This window comes from Rhincodon typus, chromosome 33 (genome assembly GCF_021869965.1).
Source record: "Rhincodon typus isolate 14 chromosome 33, sRhiTyp1.1, whole genome shotgun sequence".
NCBI classification, from domain to species: domain Eukaryota; kingdom Metazoa; phylum Chordata; class Chondrichthyes; order Orectolobiformes; family Rhincodontidae; genus Rhincodon; species Rhincodon typus.
In genome coordinates, this window is record NC_063364.1 from 24,181,057 (window position 1) to 24,195,704 (window position 14,648).

General features: G+C 41.6%; 1 protein-coding gene, 1 long non-coding RNA gene and 1 other non-coding gene across 5 annotated transcripts in view; 2 read left to right on the plus strand and 1 right to left on the minus strand.

The window, feature by feature from the left end:
* The first annotated feature begins 4,850 nt into the window (after positions 1-4,850).
* On the plus strand, positions 4,851-4,923 carry trnar-ucg. The gene has a single exon. It is a non-coding gene; the product is annotated as a tRNA-Arg (tRNA).
* Positions 4,924-8,164: 3,241 nt separating this feature from the next.
* Positions 8,165-14,648, minus strand: part of LOC109930375 — an 18,611-nt gene continuing 12,127 nt past the window's right edge. For all 3 annotated transcript variants that reach the window (XM_048616086.1, XM_048616085.1, XM_048616084.1), the window contains 2 exons: positions 10,771-10,912; positions 8,165-8,817 (listed from right to left, as the gene is read on the minus strand). In XM_048616086.1, the coding sequence (XP_048472043.1) occupies positions 8,532-8,817; positions 10,771-10,912 (428 nt within the window). In that variant the 3' untranslated portion in view covers positions 8,165-8,531. The remainder of the gene's footprint in view (positions 8,818-10,770; positions 10,913-14,648) is intronic.
* LOC125486815 lies at positions 10,478-12,143 on the plus strand. Its single transcript, XR_007265442.1, has 3 exons — positions 10,478-10,539; positions 10,776-10,815; positions 11,944-12,143. It is a non-coding gene; the product is annotated as an uncharacterized LOC125486815 (long non-coding RNA).

Sequence of the window (14,648 nt, forward strand, 5' to 3'; positions counted from 1 at the left end):
GAGTTAGGGAGGGGACAGGTCAAGGGGGCGGGATGAGGTTAGTAGGTAGGAGATGGGGGTGCGGCTTGAGGTGGGAGGAGGGGATAGGTGGGAGGAAGGACAGGTTAGGGAGGCGGGGACGAGCTGGGGTGGTTTTGGGATGCGGTAGGGGGAGGGGAGATTTTGAAGCTTTTGAAATCCACATTGATACCATTGGGCTGCAGGGTTCCCAAGCGGAATATGAGTTGCTGTTCCTGCAACCTTTGGGTGGCATCGTTGTGGCACTGCAGGAGGCCCAGGATGGACATGTCGTCTGAGGAATGGGAGGGGGAGTTGAAATGGTTCGCGACTGGGAGGTGCAGTTGTTTATTGCGAACCGAGCGTAGGTGTTCTGCAAAGCGGTCCCCGAGCCTCTGCTTGGTTTCCCCGATGTAGAGAAAGCCACAGCAGATGCAGTATACCACATTGGCAGATGTGCAGGTGAACATCTGCTTGATGTGGAAAGTCTTCTTGGGGCCTGGGATGGGGGTGAGGGAGGAGGTATGGGGGCAGATGTACCACTTCCTGCGGTTGCAGGGAAAAGTGCTGGGTGTGGTGGAGCTGGAGGAGAGTGTGGAGCGGACAAGGGAGTCACAGAGAGAGTGGTCCCTCCGGAAAGCAGATAAGGGTGGGGAGGGAAAGATGTCTTTGGTGGTGGGGTCGGATTGCAGATGGCGGAAGTGTCGGAGGATGATGCGTTGGATCCAGAGGTTGGTGGGGTGGTACGTGAGGACGAGGGGGATTCTTTTTTGGTTTTTATTGTGTGGACGGGGTGTGAGGGATGAGTTGCGGGAGATGTGGGAGACACGGTTGAGGGTGTTCTCGACCACTGAGGGGGGGGAAGTTACAGTCCTTGAAAAACGAGGACAACTGAGATGTACGGGAGTGTCCCAAAATCAATGTGGATTTCACAAGCTTCAAAATCTCCCTTCCCCCTACCGCATCCCAAAACCAGTCCAGCTCGTCCCCGCCTCCCTAACCTGTTCTTCCTCCCACCTATCCCCTCCTCCCACCTCAAGCCGCATCCCCATCTCCTACCGACTAACCTCATCCCGCCCCCTTGACCTGTCCATCCTCCCTGGACTGACCTATCCCCTCCCTAACTCCCCACCTACACTCATCTTTACTGGCCCCGCCTCTTCGACCTGTTTGTTTCCTCTCCTCTATCCATCTTCTATCCGCCTCCCACTCTCTCCCTATTTATTTCAGAACCCCCTTCCCCTCCCCCTTTTCTGATGAAGGGTCTAGGCCCGAAACGTCAGCCTTTCTGCTCCTATGATGCTGCTTGGCCTGCTGTGTTCATCCAGCCCTGCACCTTGCTGTCTCAGATTCTCCAGCATCTGCAGTTGCTACTATCTCTGATTCACATTTCAAACGTGTGCAGGTTTCAGGGGAAAACTGGAAGCACCAACTCTGCTTCTGCAAAGAACAAAGTCATCTTTGGAATTTTCTAAACCGTGTTCGTGACTCTTATGGGGTGCAAAGTTACATTTTAATCTTCAGAGATAGTAAGAACTGTAGATGCTGGAGTCAGAGAACACAGTGTGGAGTTGGAGGAACACAGCAGGCTAGGCAGCATCATAGGAGCAGGAAAGTTGATGTATCGGGTCGAGACCCTTCTTCAGGGTCTGTGTCTGAGTTGAGAGGTGGTTCTTCAGGGTCTGAAAAAGGGTCCCAACTCGAAACGTCAACTTTCCTGCTCTTCTGATGCTGCTGTGTTCCTCCAGCTCCACACTGTGCTGTCTCTGCATTTTAATCATGTTCTATTCGGAGTTAATTGTGAATCCTTTTTACAACATTAAAACCAGATTGAAAATGTAGAACAAAAACAGAGTCGTGTTTCAGGTATAGAATGAATATGACGAAGTGTCAATCCCTAAAACTGTTATCTGAGGAGCAAATTACTGCAGATGCTGGAATCTGTACAGAAAACAAAAAATGCTGGCGATCAGGTCAGGCAGCATCCACGCTAACATTTCGAGTCTAGATGACTATTAACTGAGTTTGTCTTTTTAAAATGCATTCGTCCATTTGAAGATAAGGGGGCTGTCACTGGAGCACTGACTGGAAAGTAACTTTATCCCAACCGGTGAAGAAGCATAAACTCTAATTTCCTATCTTACACCAGTAATTCAAAAGTACATCACTCCGTAAAGTGCTTTGTGACATCTTAAGGTTGTGAAAAGGTGCAATACAAATGCAAATTATTTATTTTATTCAAAGAAGTAAAAACTTCCAAATCCAATGGCAATATTCTGAGGACTCACTGGAACCAAACTGCAGACAGAAGGGATCTAAAAACAGGCCCATCAGCCTGTTCCCTAATCAATCCTTTCCCTCATTGTTTTATGCAGCTATGTTAGGAGTCTGGGGAGGGGGTGAGGCTGGACTCCCTGCCTATTCATGGTGGATAGCTGACACGGCCTGTAGATAAGGGGCACTTTATAAGGGGAATTAAAGTAGGCCAAATAGGACTTTATGGGGTTTGGTGAATTAACCACCTCTCAACTCAGACCTCCCCACCACCATCCTCCTCAGTTATTGAGTCAAGGTGAGTCAAGATGTTTGTAACTTTTCCATCTCCATTTGAATCTGAACCAAGTTTCAAATCCATATGCTTCCCATATTGCAAAATCTGCCTGTGTTTACATATGCAATGTCACTAACTTCCATCTATATCCCAACGTATCTGCCCTTGAAACTATTAACCATGATTTAACTATTCCATGTTTTGTTGGTTTCCCATCATCAAGTAAATTTCAGTTTGCAGTACAGAATCCAAGGAGATTGACTCATTGATGATGGAAGGTATTGCTGAAGTAGCCCTAATGAACTGCAACAGTGCATATCATTTATGTTAATGCTATCAAGCATCAGAGATATTAGAAAGTGAATCCAGTGTCAAGAACACTGATCAAGTGGACTGTTATGTACAGGATGCTTTGAATTTAGACAGTGTTGCAGAGGCTGCACCTACCCAGGTGACAAGGGAATAGCATCACACTCCTGACCTGCAGTTTGTATGTAATGGAGAGACCCGAGGGATTAAAAGGTTCACCACAGCATGGATATTTGGCCTTTTCCCTGCTCTTGTAGCTGCAATGTTGATAAGTCTAGTCAAGCTCAGCCTCTATGGTCACTGACCTCCAAGAAGCTGTTGTAGGCTAATGCATGCTGGTTCATTAGAAAAAAATGGCTTGAGCACTGGAATTATCAGTGACTGCTGCATTTTCAACATTACAAAAGAAACAAAGAAAGAACATTGTTAAAATACCTGGTTGGGATGGATTGAGGAAGGAAGAACTGAAGCAATAAAATACTGGACGTGTGTCCACTGCAACCATCTTCTTTTGTCAGTTATCACTTCTGCCCATGAAAGTTTTGCCTTTCCACCACAACAGCACTTCCTCCACCTCTCTCGTACCCCATCCCAAACATTACAACCATGCACTTGACTTTGTTTTTGCTAAGTTTACTTGATGCTCCACTGACTACATTGTTGCATTTATGTCAAGAGCAGCTACTCTCGCCTCTTCTCTGGCCTCCATCCATTTCTTCCACATCTGCGACAATGCTGTGAAGAGGTATTCATCAGTGAGGTTCTGACAGAATCCAAACTGAGTATTATTGGACACATTATTGATGAGTAGGTGTCCCTTATTATTTCCACATACTCAAAGACTTAGAGAAGGCTGATAGTGTAGAAACACCTTATGCTAGATTTGTCGTATTTTTGATGCATAAGACATACCCAAGCAGTCTTCCACTTTGTCGGTAGAAGTTGATATCATAGCTGTACTATTAGTTTGCATAGAGGAAATCTTCTGGACCATAGTTAAGATGCTTCATGATGGTGTATTTTATTAGTGATATTTTATATTCACCACACCAAATCACAGATTCCCTTCATATCCACGTGTACATTTTGCAAAGGGATTTCAAGATGGCAATCAGGACCAGGAACCCCAGCTGATTGTTGCCTCTTTAATTCGGTGGTGATGAGACTCAATCAATACACCATACCACCATTGGCTGAGAATAGCATCCCAACACAGCTTTGGGATTGAATCAGTAGTCTTCCTGGTCTGTTTGGTCAACCGTAATTTCAGGCAGCAAAATGAATAAGTTCTAGTAAGTGTCCTCTGCCTTTAGGCTCCTTTCTTTAAAAATAACTGTTTACAGGTCATGAATTGTTACTGGCAGGGCCGTGTCTACTTTGTGTGGCACAGCCACAGTGTGGTAGGGAGGGTGTACTATGATCTTCACCCAGTGACAGTGAAATAGTGATTAGAACTTGCAGGTAGGGGTATTCCCTGTTGCCCGTGGCTTTTAAGTGGTCGAAGGCATAGATTCGGAAGATGCTGTTGAAGGTGCTTTGGCCAGTTCCTGCATTGGAATTTGCAGATTATAGTACACACTGTCACTGCGTCTTTCCTTGGTGCAGATCGTTTGCAATGGAACTAAGATATTTCAGGTGGCGCTGCAAGTGAAGGAATGGCTCCTAAAAAGGACGGCGAGTCGCGTACTGAAGATAGGTTCCACCAGGCGGCGCTGTAAGTGGAGGAATGGCTCCCTGCCACGACAAGTGTGTGCTGAAGACGGGCCCCTGCAAGCGGCGCTGTGGGGCAGTGTTTTCATCCCAACAAATTAAATGATCACAAATGTGCTGACCGTTGTAACTGGCGTCGTCCAATGAGTACTGAAATGTTAAAAATTGCCTCATAAACGTGAAGAGAGATTCAGCGCAATCACATTTAAGAAAATAACATTGTTGGCAGGGGTCAAATCAGCTCTTAATGCTTTTCTAAGCTACTGCGATGGCTTTATTTGTCGGCCGCGTGGCCTAATGGATAAGGCGTCTGACTTCGGATCAGAAGATTGCAGGTTCGAGTCCTGCCGCGGTCGAAATTTTTTCCAGTTGATTAGAATTCTTTTTTCTCCAAAACCCGAATTATATGTATCAGTGTAAAGAATAACATCAGGACAGGCTAAGATCGTGGAATTTTACATTTTCTATGTCTCTCACTTTTTAGTCCTCGAGCCCTGCCTTTTCCCAAACCCTTGTACATGGTTTTATTTTCCAGTATATGTTTACTGCCTTTGCTGAAAGTTATTATGATTTTATTATTATTATTGTATTGATGGTGACATTCTATTTCTGACAACGTTATGCACAAAACAAATTCTTCTACTGTTTCCCTGCATTTGTTGCAACGGCTAAAGAAGCTGAGGCTGCCCTGAAGACGTTTCATAGAGACATTTCGTAGTAGCTTTATAAGTCCACATAGTTTTTACGAGACCAAAACGTTATGTGCACACAAATTAGTAGCATGGGTAGGTGATTCAGTCTGTAGCCTGTTCCTCCATTCAAATGTTTAATGGATGATCAGATTGTGTCCTCATCTCTACTTTCCCACCTATCCCTGACATCCATTGACTCCCCAATGAAGTCTGCCCTTAAAGTAGTCAATGACCTCACATCTACTACTCTTTGGAGAAAAGAGTTCCAAGGGCTTGTGACCCTCTAAGAGACAAAAAGATATCCACCTCATCTCCATCTTAAATAGGAGACCCCTTATTTTTAAGCTGTGTCTCCCAGTTCTAGTCTCTCCCACAAGGGGAATCAATTTTTTTAGCATCCACCCTGTGAAGCATCTTCAGAATCTTAAATGTTTCAGTAAGATTATGTCTCACTCTTCTAAACTCCATTGAAGCTAGTCCAGCCTGTCCAATCTTTCCTCATTAGAGAAGACCCCAACTTCGTTGAGGGAATCTTCTCCAAATTGCTTTCTTAAATAAGGAGACAAAAACTATGCTCAGCACTCAGAAATGGCTCCATTAGTACTCTATCCAACTGTATCAAAAGGTCCCTGCATTTCTATTCCATTCTCCTTCTAATAACTGGCAACATTCCATTTGCCTTCTTGTACCTTTTGGTTTATTTACAGGATACCCAGGGTCTCTCTGTACCTCTGAGTGCAATCTTTCTACATTTAAATAACATAGTGCTTTTCTATTCTTCCTGTCAAAGTAGACACAATCATACTTTCAGCATTTATACTCCATTTACCATTTGATTTTTTGCCCATTCACTTAACTATATACCTTTGCTGGCTATTTATGCCCTCTTCACAATTTATCTTTCTACCTGGAGTAGGAATTATAACCAATAACAACTGCAGATAATGAATCTTATTACCCAGGAAACAGGGAGAAACCAGCCAGTCTGTAAACAACACAGCATGAAACAGTAGCAGCAGCAAAGGGAGCAACATCTATATCTTAAGACTGGAACGTAAAACACTGCTCCTTTTCAAATTTACCAGTATAGAAGACTGACCTAGTAGTAAGTCTATTAGTAACTAACAATATGACCCTACTGAAAAATCCACCACTTTGAGGGAATCCTGTTTATGCATAAATTTGGTTATTGAGTCCTCCCAACTATGCTTCAAGAGTGGAAAAACAGTCGTATTTCACCAGGCCTGCACTGAGATGAACTAATCACATTTTTAACAAATTGTTCCTTTGTTCATACCTTATACAAGTGCTCTATCAACATTTCTTTGACAGTGTGTGTGTGCGTAGTGAGTGAATAGCTCCACGTTAGATTTTTAAGGTGAACATGCCAATATATAACCCCCTTTATTTAAACCCTTGACAATTTTGCTGGAGGTAATTCAAACTGACCGCACACTAAGGGATTAAGAAACAAACAAGGCTTGCTTTATAAAAACACACAGATTATGGACAGAATGGAAAGAGAACAGGAGTTTCTGTTCTGTCTCATACTTGACTGTAACAGGACATTCATTAGCAACAAAACCAGAAATTGCTGAAAAAAATTCAGCAGGTCTGGCAGCATCTGTGAAGAGGAATCAGAGTTAACATTTCAGATCTAGTGACCCTTCTGCAGAACTGATGGTAGCTAGAAAAATGTTAGTTTTTATGCAGAAGATAGAATGGGGGGAGGTGTGAAGAAATAAATAACCGGTGGAAATAGAGCCCAAAGAGAGAGCTGAACAGTTGGACAGGCAAAGGAGTGAATAACAATCAGCCTGGGAAAATGAAGTACTACTAATGGGGATAATTAGTGGCTAACAATGGGTTGTGTGTAATAGCAGACCTTGTGACAACAAGGCCTGCTGTGTGGGGGTTGGGGTGAGGACATGGGAGAAGTTACCTCAAGCCCTAAAATTGTTGAACTCGATATTGAGACCAGACGGTTGCAGAGTTTCCAATGAGGTGCTGTTCTTCCAGCTTGCGCTGAGCTGTTCTGGAGCACTGCAGCAAGCCTCAGACAGAGATGTGGGCCAGGGAACACAATGGTGTGTTAACGTGGCAGGTAACTGGAAGCTCAGCGCCTTTTTTGCAGACAGAATGTAGGTGTTCTACGAAGAGGTCACTCAGTCTATACTTTGTTTCCCTACTGTAGAGGAAACCACAATGTGAGAGGGGAAACAGTGGACTAGATTGAAGTGCAGGTGAAGCGCTGGGAGTGAAGGACCAAGGTGTCCCAGAGGGAATGGTCCTTGAAGAAGGCAGACGGGGAAGGGAGGGGAATATGTGCCTGGTGGTGGCATCCTGCTGGAAGTGGCAGAAATGGTGGCTAATGATCATTTGGCTGTGGATACTGGTGGGATGGAAGGTGAGGACAAGGGGACTCTATGATGTTGTGGGATGGAAAAAAGGGGGTGAGGGCTGAAGTGCGGGAGAAGGATTGGATCCAGCTGAGAGTCCTGTCAACTATAGTGGTGGGGAATCCTCGGTTGAGGAAGAAGGTGTACGTTTTGGAGGCCCCCTTGTCAAAGTTGGCATCATCAGAACAGATACGATGGAGACAGAGGAACTGGCAGAATGGAATAAAGTCTTTACAGGAAGCAGGGCGTGAGGCTGTATAGTCAAGGTAACTGTAGGGGTTGGTTGGTTTGTAGTGGAAATATAAAAATAGATGTTGAGAAAGGGAAGGTGAGGAGTCAGAGATGGACCAGGTGGAGGTTAAAGTGAAAGATTCATTAGTGTCACTAAAATAAAACTTGCCAAAGTGGTGTATTACCGATTGTTTTCTTCACAGCAAAATAACAAAGAGGCATATTTGTTTTAATCCTTGCTGTTATTCTGTATTCATTTATTGACCATTCCTGCTCACTGCTTTATTTCATCTGCTTGCAGTATTTACATAATGTGTAAAGAATCTTGAGTAAACTTGAAATTATCACACCTGTCACACTTCATTCAGAAAACTGCAGCATACATTTCTACTCATCAGGAACTACAGCACAGAAGATCTGCTGGTGCATGCTATATATTAATATACAATTTGAGTCTGATCATTTCAAAAGATTAGCAAAGTGAGTTTTTTTTAAATTGTACTTTAGAGGAGCATCAGGAAATATGCTGGGTAAAATTTCGACAAGGTACAAAAGAAATGCGCAGATTAGATACAAACCAAAGGAAAGTGAGTTGCTTCTTTCAAATACGATTTCATGCAAGAATATGAATAACATATGAACCTAAGGAAAAACAAATGGAATATTAAGTTTTGCTGGGACCACTGGAAATAAATTCCACTTGTTTCTCATGGGTACCATATAAGCCAGTGCCTGACTGGTCTGGTCTGCTCCGTACCATTTGTTTTCCTGTTGTTCCAGGGATTGACGCACATGTTTTAATGTTTTCAGAAGCTCTTTGTTCTGTCTCAATAGTAATTCCCTCTCTTGCAAGGCCATATTTCGCTCCCTTCTGGCCACATCCCGCTCCCTTTCAGTGAAGACAAACTCATTTTCCAAATCCTGCAGTCTAAAAGCCATTAAATATAGGTTAATTTTGTTAAATAACATTTATTCCTGACCTGCCCCATCCCACCACACACACACATACCCACATATGCACACATGCAGATACACACACACAAAGAGCAAAATTTTCTCCCTTTCCAACAGGTGCTGTTACATGGTAGGGTACAATCTCAAAGGCATTGGATATCTTGCTCAAGTATCAATTCTTAATGTGCAAGCTCGTGGAATGAGGGGTCACATTTATTAATTTGGTAGTTCCAAAAGAAAAGCACAAGTAATGTTTTCCTACTGTTAAAATCCTGTGGTAACATGACTGCTACCCAGGACCAGTGAGAAATGGATGGGTACAGAATCTCCTTTGGAGGGGTGGTGGAGGGGGTAATGAATTTAGTGGGTAAAGATCAGGATTGTGGTGAGGTTGCACAAGGTTTGCTTGCGGGCTGCAGAGGAGTCCATGACTGGGTTAGATTACAATAAGTAATCAACTTAATATAGAACTGTTGACTTTTTCACAGCAGTTCATGACATTTTGATCATAAAATGTTCCAGACCACCAGCTTGTAGCATTTCAGAATAGTAAGATATATATTATTGTCCATGTGTGATTGTTGGATGGGGACCTGATGGGACTTGACTTTGATTCTTTCAAAGAACAGCATGGCAGAAATGTATCGAGTTCAAGCTAATTGTCTGTTTTGCACTCCATCCAATTTTACACTTCACTGATTTGAAAAACTGAGTGTACAGTCCAGGCACAAACATATAGATTAGCTATTTGAGCGTAGATTTGGGACCAGCTATTAATGAATGGCCATGGAATTGGATCTCTGAGATAATTAATGCTTCCAGAGAAGTTGTGAAAAAAAGGGAGAAAAAGTAAATGCAAGATAATTGATATCATGACTAGAAGTTATATGCTATCCATAACTGAATTTACTTTCTTTAGTTGACAATGAAATCAGAATCTCCCTCAAATTATTTATGAATTGACCAAATGTCTAACATTAAATTCTAAGAACTTGGAATTCTGTTTTTTGAATATATTTTAGAATGGAGCACCACAGTATACATTTCAGGATTAAACCATTGTATGTCGAAATCTGCATTTTGTCATTTCATATCAGTGAGAAGTAAGTGTTGGTGTTAAGAAATGACTTAATGTTATGTGGAATATGACAGAACTGTTGTGCCAAGGAAGGGAACCAGCTAAGGATGAATAATACAGGATTCAGGTTTAGGGAACACATCAGCAGTTTTGATTGAATTACTTTTAGCAGAACGAAGGACATTTGTGCAACTTGTGCAGAATGCAAAAAGGCTTGGAATGGAGTCAGTGTTAGGGTATATAATTGAGGGGTTGGGATTGTTAATTGTATACTAACTGTGTTTAATTGTATCCAGGTGATGGGCATTAATTGTGAATTCACTTGTGTTCATTTGTATAGGCAATAAAGGTTGTTGAGGTTAGAAGATGCATGCTTGTAATGTGTGTTGTTATAAAGGGTGTTGAGATCAGCTTCAGTTCTACCCTTCACACCTGGCTTTCTGGTTTGTAACAAGAATATTTTCAGTGATAGGATACTGCCAATGATGGGAGTTGCAGTAGTGTCTGTGATATGATTAATAGGTCTAACTGTCTTTTCCTATTTAAATTGGATCAGATACTCCAGGGAGTGATTATTTCCAGAACCAGATAACTGAAGAAAAGAACAGATGCTGAATGGTATGCTGAGTACTTCCAGCATTTTTCTTCCTAACTTCTTAAAAATACTGTTAGTGATCAACATTTTTTTTTAAATAAGATTGTTTAAATGTTGTATTAAACATAATGTTATTATGAACTTGTAAAATTGAATAGTTGTAAATAACTTTAATTGGAAGCATATTTAATGGTGTTGACTTAACATCATCAAAGCCCTACTGGTGTAAATATAACAATATGCTGTTATGTTACCGCAGTAAATATTCTCTCTTCATGTCTTCAAGTGTTCTTTGGAGGGTAAGTGACTCCTCCATGTAACCCTTCTCTAGTTCCTGCTCCAGTGTCTGCATTTGATTCCATAGTTTGCTTTTATTACCAGAATCTTCCTGCTTTGCTGTAAATGCACAAACATAATTTTTTTGACACTTTTCTTCAGCCAACTCAAGTAAATTTTTGTAGTCACTAACATCTATGGAAAAGGCAAAATGTGAAAGTAGAATTATCAAGAATGTTCAACTCTTGAGTTAATGAGATGAGTGATAGAGAAATTGACACTAGGAAAATGCTTAGTCATGTGTTTGGTGATCTTTTGTTTATCTAGACAGGAATGTTTTGTGCTGTTTAGGTGTTAGTACCACTGACTCTGATCCTATTAGTCTCTGGAGCAGACAGTTGTGGGCTTAAGGCACAGTCCAGGGCTGGACCTTCTGTCAGCTTGGTTGTCATTTTGTTGCAGCACTGAGTGCTGCAATGTTGGAGGCACCAGCTTTTATATAAAATGATAGAATTCTATTGTGGTAATTCAGGTGGCTATTACAAGTCCTATTACAAGTCCCATTACATTAGGCAAGAAAAGGGCCAGGAAATGTTCTGTGTAACATGCCGCCCACAACAAATGCCATCAACAATAGATTTAAGTGATTATTCACTTCAATGCTGTAAGTGGCACCTGCTGTGAGTAAAATAGCTACTATACTTACCCACATAATAATGGTCACTGAATCCTTATCTGTGCATTAGATTGGGAAATATATTAATGAAGTCAATGCTCCTCAGGAATTTGTCTTATTTCCTTGGGTATTGAATGCACCATTTTATGTACCCTTTATTCTTGCTACATAGTTGCTTTCTCAAAATAACTGGTACAATGTACTGGTATCTAATCTATCAATGCCTTAAGATTGTTCACCTTTTGCCTCCCTCACCATTCCTGTCCTTGTAAAACTAACAGGCTAACCTTTAAATTGTTTCCACGCATCTGTTTAAATCCTATTGCTGTATTCGGACTGGACATTGTTTCACTTGCTTATTACAAACTTGACTTGTCACAGCTTGCAGATGTAGATGGTGACCACAAATTCAGGGATCCGTTGATCACTTTTTAACATATTTCCAACATTTTTGGATCTCTTGACTCTCCTACAGGTGTTCATCCAACTGAAACCCATTGACCTTATCTAAAGTTCGAGAGGCACTATGACTACCACCTATTAATCAACATTAACCAATCACAAAGAGCAATGCCTACTGTCAGTTTGATAGCAAATGTCAACATCTGACTTGGCTGTTAATGGGAACACTGTCTGCCTGTCTTATGAGCCAGAAGAAGGTTGCAGATTGGAGATAGGGTGAGTGAGCAAAAATATGGCCATTAGAGCATAATGTGGGAAAGTCTCAAATTGTTCACTTTAGAATATAGAACAGTACAAGCCCTTCGGCCCACAATGTTGTGCCAACTTTGGTAGGAAGAATTTTTTAAAATCGGCGTATCCTCTAGTTGAGTAATAACTGCAGAATTCCAAGGTGCAGAGGGACCTAAACAAGGGCAAACAATAGGTATTGGCTTAGATGTGACACTGGAATTTGAAACTCGGACAGATCTGACATGATCTTATTTAATGGATCAAAGGGCTGAATGTCTTATTTCTGTTCATAATTTCTATGTTTGTGGATTGTGAGTTTGATTCTTCTCTCTGGCGATTTTGAGCATGGAATTTAAACTGTTGCTCTAATGTGCCAATTATGGATCAGTTGGTAATGCTGTCACTTCTGTATCAGATGGTTGTAGGTTCAAATCCCAGCTCATCACTGGAGAGGGAAAAGATGAAAGCTGATTCTCCAGTGTAGCACCAAGGGGATGTTTCACTGCTAGAAGTGCTATATTAAACTGGACCAAATATCGCATGGTACGATTTTGAGCAGGAGCAAGGAAATTCTCTTTCAATGAATTTAACTAACCAGTTCATCTCTTAATCAGGACAATCTGGTCACTGGTGTTATTGTGGGAGCTTGCTGTGTATAAATTGACTGCTGTATTACAACAGTAATTGCACCTCAAAGTACTTAAATTGAATGTATAGCCCCCTGAGACTATGAAAGGTGCTGTATAAATGGAAGACTTTTTCTTTTAATATGTTGAAGAAGAATCCAGAAAAAATGAAGTTAAATTATAACTGATCTATGCACAATTTAAAAGTTTGCTTTTTAAATTTGTTAACAGTATATAGTTACCACTGGCTAGCCCAGTATTTATTTCTTATCTTCAGTATTTTTTAAAAAAAAAAAGCAGTGGTGAGTGTCTTATTGAAATGCTGCCATCCTTATCGTGTCAGTACATTCGGGAGGATTTTCACCCAGTGACAGAACAGCAATTATAGTTCCAAACCAGCATGGTGTGTGACTTGGGGAGGAGCTTGCAGGTGATGGTGTTTCCAAGCATCTGCCTTTTTGTCCCTCTGGTACAAGACAAAGGTCTGGGAGGGTCAGTTGAAGTAGCATTGTCAAGTTACTGCAGAGGACCATGTAGATGGTATGCACTCGTTCTAGAACATTCAGTGGTGGATAGAGTGAATGTTGAAGTGGCGGATGGGGTACTACTTAAAAAGACAGGTTTGTGCTGAATGATGTCCAGCTTCTTGACTGTTGTTCGAGCTGTAATGATCATGACAAGTGGGGAGTATTCTATCACTGACTATGCTTTGTAGATGGTGTACAGGCTTTTAGGAGTGAGGAGGTGATTTACTCACCGTAGACTTCCCAGCCTCAAATGTGCTCTTGTGAACATAGTATTTTATATAGCTGGTCCATTTCAGTTTCTGGTCAATAGTAACCCCCAAAATGTTGTTAGTGGGGGATTCAGCAATGGTAATGCAATTGAATTTTATTTTGAGACTTCTTTTCAGTGATTAAAACACTGTCATTTGTCAGCCTGTCTGATTTCCACGTGAGTAAAAAAGAAACTGTTCATTTAGTTGAAGTTGATTAAAGATAAATGCATGTGGATATCAGACATAGACAGAGATGAGCCATACTGTTCATTCCAGTTTAGTTTTTCTGATCTTAGCATCTGTCCACCTCTTCAAATAATGTAATTTCAGCATTAGCTTGGCTCAGATGATTGTATTCTAGCTTCTAGATGCAGGGTTGTGGGTTCTGTCCCCTGTTTTAGTATTAAAACATATAAACATACAATCTACACTGACACTGTGCTGGTACTGAAGGAGAGCTGTTTTTCATGAGACATTTAATCAAGGTGTCAATAAATGGTCTAAGTCACTGTTAAGGATCCCCCAGTATGATTCACAAGAGAAGGAAGTTCTCCTGAGGTCTTTGCCATTTTCTCCCTCAACCAATACTTAAAAATCACTTATTTCATTGGTATTTGTGAGATGTAGTTGTGATTTTTTTTTAAAAAAAGGCAGTGTGTTGGCCTAATAATTGCTGGACTTCATTACAAGTGAAGTACTTTAAGATATGCTAAGATACTATAGAAATGCAAGTCGACTCCAAGTGTTGACCATAGTTTGTTGAACTTGCTGCCTTCTAAGATGGCTGCAGAGTAGGACTCCTCCTGAGCTGGAGCTTGTCTGCTCTGTCTTTTTTTCCCCTTTTCTCTCTGCGCTCTCTCTGCTCCTTTTCTTTTTTTACTTTTTTTTTTTAAACTCCCATCCTGGGGTGGTATCTGGGGTGAAAGCCAGCACGGATTCCTTGCCTTGGTATGGACTCTAACTCCCAGACTCAGGGTGAATCCGAGACGACAAGGTGCAGGGCTGGATGAACACAGCAGGCCAAGCAGCATCATAGGAGCAGAGAGGCTGACGTTTCGGGCCTAGACCCTTCATCAGAGAAGC